Consider the following 9,138-nt stretch of genomic DNA (forward strand, 5'->3'; position numbering starts at 1 on the left):
TGTTGTCAGATGGCAAGTGGACATATTCCGGCATGTGGACAGGTCTGTGCATGCTTCCCTATGCAGACCAGTCCCACTCCACTCCTTACCACTTAGTTTCCTCGGGACAGGTGCTCTGCACTAGTCACTACATTACTACCTGGAACCAGTCTGCATAGGGACACTCTGTATGGGTATATGCAGATTCTGTCTTAACTATGACAGAGTTTTCATTTTGCAGTTCTACAAAAAAAGGAACTGTATTTACATAATTTAAAGGTGCATTGTCTGCACTGAAAGCACTTATCTGCTCAAGTATTTAGAGTACTCGTTAAATTAGACTTTGTAAAAAAAAACTAATACTGTAGTTTCTTACATATTCCGACTTGTGGTTCGAAATATTGAACAATGTATGGATGGTTTTAATAGGTGCATATTAAAGTACTATACTGCAACAAAAAGTACTTGTGTATGGTTCCCTACAATACATTTTGCATGTAGTCCAAGTACAATGTTTACAACAGCACTGAGTTTCGTTTCAGTGCTACCAGATGTATGATAATTATCGTACTCATCTTATCAGTTGTACGATGTATGTCATGATAATTAATGACAACTATCGCATACAGAAGTGTACGATAATTTTGAACTATAAATTAATAAACATTAAATCACAAAGAATTCTAAAGTGATTATTTACACATGATTGGTATTTATTGCTTGTGTTCATTGTTTCATTCAATCGTCACCTCTTCTCTTCAAACATTCAATTCTCCTCGTTCTCTCTCTCTCTCTCTCTCTCTCTCTCTCTCTCTCTCTCTCTCTCTCTCTCTCTCTCTCTCTCTCTCTCTCCCTGTCTTAGACACGCATACACCAACCGATTCACATCTATAATAATTAATTCATTCATAGTTTTCTGCCCAAGGGCAGATCTTTCACTGCAAAAACAGCATTCTCCAATCTTTCCTATTTTCTGCCTTCCTCTTAGTCTCCACATATGATCCATATACCTTAATATCGCCTATCATCTGTTATCTTCTTCTGTCCCAAACTTTTCTGCTGTTCACCATTCTTTCCAACAATTGTTATATTATGACTAATTAGTAATACTTCCTTAATATTAATAACTGTCACAAATATTTAGTTTTACGGACTCATGATAACCTTTTGTAGTGACTGGTTATTGGGTTACAATGTTTAACTATATACAAAATAAATACAATTATCACAACAATCGTCATACACCCACACAACAGTTTCTCCCCTCACTCTAATTAATTTTAATTTTATGTTTTTATTTAACGACGCTCGCAACTACCAAGGTTATATCGCGTTGCCGGTGTGCCGAAAATTTGTCCCGGAGGAGTTCTTTTACATGTCACTAAATCTAGTGACATGAACCTGTCGCATTTAAACACATTTAAATGCCATCAACATGGGCCGGGATCGAACCTGCAACCTCAGGCACAGAAGGGCAGCACTATACCGCCTGTGCCACCCAGGGCAACCCCTCACTCTGTTCTCAAACTAAAACCAATAGTTCAGGCACCTGAATCCATTTGTTGCAATTGTTCAGTGGGTGAATTATTGGACGAGGGAGTTATAGGTACAGTTTTATTTTTATTACTGGTACTGGTATGTTGTCGCTCAGCCATAATGAGTGATGACTATGAGAGTAATAAAAGTGATAAATGTATGCGGTCTTGTGTGTCTACACCCAAAGAAAAAGATCATTCGTGGTAATGATACAGGATAGAATATCAGACCAAAACATAGGAAGCCAGGGAATACTACGCCAAATTTCAACAGTGGATAGGTCCCGATCCAGAGAGTATTAGAAGACATAACAGTGAATTGTTTTATGTGTGCTGGGCTATCAGTTACCTATTCTCTATTTGATAGATAAGAGTGTATATTGTTCATTGGCTTTGATGGACTATTTTACATTCATATATTATAACAACAGTGTATGTTCATAATACATATTTATATGTATTATTACCAAGTACGTATTAGAAACAACGTGTTTTATACTGTATAGACTATAGACCCATTATTTCACATGTTTCAGCCTCGCCAGAAATTTTAATTAAGTTACACACTGAATTAAATAAGTTTTAGTTGAGATAATTATATTATATTATATTATATTATATTATATTATATTATATTATATTATATTATATTATATTATATTATATTATATTATATTATATATTACATTACATTACATTATATTATATTATATTATATTATATTATATTATATTATATTATATTATATTATTTAATTTTGTGTATGTCTGTGTGCGTGAGTGTGTCAGTCTATTTCATTCTTAAGGCCAGTATTAAACTATCAAAGTTCTTTGATCAAATTTTGACCAAAGAATTTGACCAGGATTTGAGGCGAAGTTTGAATCAAAGATATGCTATTACCACTGCCTGCTCGAACACATCAATGCATCCATGCCTGCTCATTCAATGGTCAAACATGTAACATGACCTACCTACATATTATGCCTATATCCACAAGCAAATTCACTGATCGTTGACCGTTAGGAGTTGCCATCTAGTGACAATTTTTTTTCATTATGTATTTTTTAACATTAATTTACATTTTCTTTTTTGTTCATCTGAATTGATTAGGATGCCGATATTTAAAATCCAAAATTTGAACGGCTATTCATTTCGATATATATATATATATATATATATATATATATATATGAGTTGTTCAGTTATCAAAACTGCTATGTGACAGAATTAAAAACAGTTTTCAAGTTGAAACTTAAAATTACCTTACTAGTAGACATTTTATGGAACTTGTAAGGTTAAGTTATTATTTTTGTCCTTAAAAACTGACGAAGATCATAGCATGTTTGATGCTGCCACCTACCATTTCAGCAAAAGCATTGTTAGAATGATTTTATGAGCAGGCAGTATAAGCAGCCATCGAATGCATTCAAGCAGGCAGTGGCTATTATACTACATCAAAGATCTTTGACTAAATCAAGTTTTCTGTATAGAATGCTGTGGAAACAAATATGGAATCCCAGAAAAATGCTGCCATTATTGCGAGTATGATATTAATATTGGCTTTATTAATAAAAGCTAGAACACAGAAGAAGAAGAAGAAGAAGAAGAAGAAGAAGAAGAAGAAGAAGAAGAAGAAGAAGAAGAAGAAGAAGAAATTGTTGGTCCCCTAAGGTTCTGCATTCGTAATTTCTGGTTTCTTGTAATTCGGACATTTCGAGTTATAAAAAAGTCGTTCTAAGTTAAGTAGTCAGTTTACAATGCCTTTTTTTACATTTTCTGACAGCCAAATATTAATTTACAGTCACTGATAAAGGTATCGCATTGCACGATACCACTCCCCTCTATCTCTCCATAGGTCTTCTCCTAATTGTCTTATTTCCATAGCTTCCAGAATTCCCTTTTCCCATGTTGTCATAGATCTTCCTCTTTTTCTTCTTCTTGATGGGGTCCAATCATATGCCAACCTTGGTAATCTTTTCGTATTCATTCACATTATTTGCCCATGCCATAATAGTTGTTTTGTAAAAATATCCTCTACAATATCATTCTTAACTTGCATTTTCTCTCCTCACATAAACTTATAAGTATTTTTACGACTTCAACATTATAAATAAATTTTTCTGTCATTTTCACTCTTTATTTTCAGCTGTTGTTTTAGTGCCTTCTATATTTCAGTTAGATTTATTTTATATCAAAAGTAAATATATTATGCTGCTCATACTGGTAAATGTCATTTCACTTCTCTATCTACAAATCATTGAAGCCCTCGTAACAACTGATGTTTATCCACCATTTTCAAGCTGTTTCCATGATAACTTTATCAAATGTAAGGACATGCAGAAAGTCGTCAAAAAATGGTCAAAGATGGTTTTCATCCAAGTTCTTGTATCAAAGATCCTCAAAGTTCTTTGAACAAAGAAATTTGATAATGTGATCAGAGAACTTTGATAGTGTAATATCGGCCGAACATGGTCATTACAGTAAAAGTAGTAATTTCGTGTTTCTTCATATTCAATGCTCAAAACTTGACAAAAAAAGTTTCACGGCATATGGATGGAGGCATTTGATGTACGATATATATATATATATATATATTTTTTTTTTTTCATGAAAACAGTAAAATACGCTATTCTTTTGAGATTGGTGTGATATTCTAACTTCACTGATCTGGCAACCCTGTTCCGTTCTTCCACAAGAAATTCTGGTGCCACATTTGCTTCTGGGAAATGTTGCTCGTTATTCTTCATATTCAATATAAAAAGTCTGTCTACTTCGCCTTCTGTTCCAGGCATTAAGTCCGTTTCAGTTGCATACAGCAAATTTTATAGTTTACTGTACAATAATCTTATCAAGTTTTCTTTATTGTATGATGTATATTTCTTTACATTTTTGAAGATGTGACTCATCTGCTTTATTTCAACGTCTGACATCGTCTAATTAAGCTGTGTATCTATCTGAAAAATGCAGTGAATGGTATACACCTTAGATTTTCACGATACCTTTGAGTACAGATACTTTTGAACTGAATTTAAATGGCCATGCCTCACATTGCGACCGCTTTCTCGTCATAGTATCCTATCAGTTCAGTAGTTTAATGTTCTTTATGAACTGGAACAAACCACAGATAGGGACAATCAATAGCTCATCAAGCTTGAAAATAAGAACTCTTTGATGAGCGAGAGCATTTTAAAGTGAAACACATAACAGATGAGCTACAGAAAATGATAAGAGAATTTATTATTTAATTACATCAGTCAACAACTTATCAATTATTAACCTTCACTTCATAATTGATAAGTTGTTGACTGATGTAATTAAATAATAAATTCTCTTATATATTGATCAACTTACCTGAATAACAGAAAATAAGTTCAAGCTGGATTGATGTTAATACGTATGTCCCATCTTATACAGGTGATTTTTGAGGGCACATTGTTCTGTAAGACGATCTACTAACCAAGAGAGCTTTTTCTTGCTCAATTTCAACAAATCATTTGATCAGCATTTATCGAAATCTCTTGATAGCCTTAGAGTGTAGGTACCTGTACCCAACATTCCATTGAACCTGAACGACAATGAGCAACTGAAGTACATAACATTTCATTCCATTTGGAAAACTGGCGAAAAGAAAGAAAGGCAGTATTGTTGTGTAGCTCAATGAAATAAGAGGAAAATGATTATTATATTCATATTATAATGCTGTGGCAATGTCCTTTAATGATTAAAAAATTATGTGTCACAAATTTTTCGAGACAATCTTGGAATTTACAGGATGCATTGTTGTGTAGCTCAACAAAATATTAGAAAATGATTATTATATTCATTTTATAATGTTGTGGCAATGTTCTTTAACAATTAAAAAATATGTTTCACAAATTTTTCGAGACAATCTTGGAATTTTCAGGATCCAGAAGTGGCAATGCATATACAGGACAGATTTTTTCTTGTTTTGATGAATATTACAACCTCTCAAAATATTGAATGTCTCATTTTAACACCTTGTCTACGTTGAATATTAGGATAAAAGAATTCACAAACCCTAGAGGAAACAGATTAACTTGAAACAGGAAGTGTTTTGAACTTTTAATTCAAACACTGGTGTCGAGTAAGGTAATGTAATACATGAGTTAAAAAAATTATGAATGAACAGCAGTGTGCAGGGAAAGCAAATAAAAAAAGAATGACTAAAACAGATGTCAAGACAATAATAAAATCGATACCTTATAAAATCATTACATCCAGAAATTAGAATCAGACTTTCTGTAACATGTGTCTTTATGGATTGTCTCACCACATTAAAAAAGTGATGTATGGTTATGCGCAAGTGCACACTATGATGCTTTCTTTTTCTTTATTAAAATGGAGACAAATAAGAAATATTACTGTATAATGAAAATATACCTGACTGTGTGGTGTGAGCTGCAAAGAGCTTCAGCCTACATGCCCAAAAAAAGAGCCATTGCTGCAATTCGGGCTATAAACGACATCTGTCACACTACATCACTATTGTTAGAGACAGCAACTTAAAACTGTTTAGATGCAAAGCATAGCCTGCACTCAGCTATGGTATACATCAAATTTGGCATTATGTGAAAAAGCGACCTACAGCAGTGGGAAAATGTGAAGATCACTTTCCTGAAAAGAGCTCTCGACTTTCTCAATTTACCCCATCCAGATTAGTATATGAACACGTAAAGGATCCCTTTCTCAACAAGTAGTTAAGACTTGATCTGCAATTACCATCAACAGAATCTTATGAAAACCTACTGAAGGAAAGAAACCAAAAAAGGGCAGATATACCACTGGAATTTTATGCCACAAGCGCCATCATCGATCAAAGCTTGACTCATCCAACCAAGAGATGAGACGTGTAGTGACTTGACTGGCAGTGTACAGATTTCATCACAAAGTGTGTTCGAGAAGCAACTTTCACTAAACCGATGACAGATGCATTTGTAAATTGTGCCATGAAGAGTGCCACCTTTATCATATCCTACAATGCAAAACTATGACTTTATTTATTACAGAGATAGCCAAAAATGACACGTAAATCAAAAACTATGCATACTTATGCTCCTTTCCTACAATACCAACGTGTAACACTATTTCAATAATATTGCAGTAGTAGCCTATTTCTCATACATACGTTTTGGTCACCTCCAAGTTTATTTTGTTATTACATTCATTGCAAGTGCTCTGTGAATACCGGACTGCACATGTCACATCAATTCACAGCATTTTCCTAGATTTTTATTACTTTATAAAGTAACTACTACATTCCTGCTGAGCCTGTATTGTAATTAACTTACGCCAATGATAACCTTTGTTAACATGACAATGCAGAGATGAATTTTAAATTCAAAAGTCACTTTTAAAACTAAATGACCCAGTACAAATAAAAATATCACATGCATAGCGTTGCTCTAAGACTATCTATGTAATTTATTTTAAAGTTAAAATTAATTAATTATCCAAGAATGAAGAACTAATTAATTCTAAAAGGTGTCATTATTATTGCTGTATTCCGATAAAACTTCACTTAATGTCAGACAAACTGCACTGAAAACACCATACGTTGTTGCTATAACAAAGTGCACGGTGTAGGCCTACAAAGACGAAAATTTAAATACAGTAGAGCATCGATTATCCGAATACCGATCAACCGAAACATCGGTTAACCGAAAGCGTTCCAGTCGGCAAATTCAAATTTGCGCGTAAGCCATGTAGAAGTTTTGCTACAGCTGTTTGCGAGATTTAGCGGCAAAGAAAAAAAACCGAGTATCAGCTCTGAAGCAAAAAGAAAAAAATTGGACTTCTTTTCCTAAACTGTAGGCCTACTTTATGGCCATTTTGAACTTGTCAAACTAGACTAGTCAGTTCTGTGTTATTTGTAAGATGTGTGATACAAAATATATACTGTAACTTACATACAGTTTTGTGTTTAATATCAGTGTTTCTTTGTTTCATACTGCTCCTACAACACCGGTACAAATTGTTTTCGTAAATGATTTATTATCCGAAAAATCAGTTATCCGAACATCCTCCCCCCCCCCGACCCCAATTGTTTCGGATAATCGATGCTATACTGTACGACTAAATTTATTATAACTAAATTATTCAAACTCAATTTGTCACTATAAAAAAATCTGCTTAAACGAAAGCCAGCAATTTTATTAACTATTGTTCATAATAATATATGTGGCCATGTAGCCTATAAAAGATTAAATATTATTTATCAAATTCCTTACAAGTTTCCAAACCTTGTAGCAATTTTCAACATTCGGAAGTAGTTTTAATGGGATTTTCAATAATCTAATTTTAATTTCAGTTTGCTATTTCTTACAGTGCTTCTAAAATAACAAACTGAAACAATAATTTTGACACAAACTTTATTATTCTTTATACACAACCAAATATTTGAGTTTTATCGACAGCAGAATACCAGATTCAAACAAAGTAAATATATGTATCTGAAAGAGAAATCATCTTCATTTAAAACAGACTGTCATTCGATTTCTATATACTACTTGTATTTGTCAAATTTAGTGACATAACTCTAACCTCTTAATCTTAAACAGCTGTTTCTTCTCGTCACCTTTTCGTTTCACGAGAAAGAAGGAACCATTTAAATAATGACAATGAAAACCACACACTCTTCTAGTCAAACATGACACTACTAAACATGATTTTAATCGTCCTAAAATCATAACATGAAAGATATTAACACAAATTTACATTAATTTTCCATTTCAATATAATAAATTTGGGGGAAGCAACTGTGCAAAAATGCAACAGGGTTATGTGATTTTACTGCTACCTAGTAGTATAACATAATAACAAAATCATATGGGTCATCAACGGCAAACAGTGTCACCAACGTATATACACACAAAATGATACAGTCATGAACACAAAGGAGTATTTTAATAATTTTATAAAAAGTAAAGATATGTATTCTACATAACTCATACAAACGTCAGATTACTGGCATAAAATAATCTACTCCATGCTGACTTTTGGAAATGGCAAAACGACTAACAAAAGCGACATCGGTCACTTCATTCTTTCCGACAGTGAGCAGAATTGCCACCTATACACTCATAAATACACTATATCATTGTCATGTTAATTTGTTAATCATCAGTCGTGGAAGTATACGTGCTTGTGCTTCCTAACCTGACACCTGGTCATTCCCGACATGGTCATAACACAGGATTGGTTATAATTATCTATCCTTCGTCCTATACCTCTCGATTGTGATCCTATCCTACGCTGCTCTGCGCTCACCCACAGTGTACTTTAATAGGATCGACCGTGGCTCTCACCCTACGTCTCAGCCGTGATCGCATAAATAATTAAATCAGATTGGCCATTCACATGTTACAAAATGAAACATGAAAAGAGAATAACCACCAGAGCCTTCACCACCGAAAATGCATTTTTGGTAACGACCGCTAGATGGAAGTACAGTTGCTCCATGCAATTCCGTAAGGGTTATTACGTGACTTCTTTTGCAGTCGGTAGACGCCAGACGGCAACATAGTGAAATTGATAAATTGGATATAAGTGATTGTCTTGAAAGTCCATTAGAATATCAAATTTCTTATATGCAATCAGAGGTCCC

The 9,138-nt window shown here is 33.6% G+C and overlaps 1 protein-coding gene across 5 annotated transcripts in view; it reads right to left on the reverse strand.

Annotated features, from left to right (window-relative positions):
• The window catches only part of LOC138706060 (spermatogenesis-associated protein 20), a 141,336-nt gene extending 132,477 nt beyond the window's left edge, over positions 1-8,859 (reverse strand). For 2 of the 5 annotated variants that reach the window (XM_069834969.1, XM_069834972.1), the window contains exon 1: positions 8,076-8,601. In XM_069834969.1, the coding sequence (XP_069691070.1) occupies positions 8,076-8,221 (146 nt within the window). In that variant the 5' untranslated portion in view covers positions 8,222-8,601. Of the gene's footprint in view, positions 1-8,075; positions 8,671-8,761 lie in introns of those variants that run through there. The other 3 variants (XM_069834974.1, XM_069834970.1, XM_069834971.1) reach the window with 3 other exon arrangements.
• Between the last annotated feature and the right edge of the window lie 279 nt (positions 8,860-9,138).

This window comes from Periplaneta americana, chromosome 9 (genome assembly GCF_040183065.1).
Source record: "Periplaneta americana isolate PAMFEO1 chromosome 9, P.americana_PAMFEO1_priV1, whole genome shotgun sequence".
In the NCBI taxonomy this organism is placed as follows: domain Eukaryota; kingdom Metazoa; phylum Arthropoda; class Insecta; order Blattodea; family Blattidae; genus Periplaneta; species Periplaneta americana.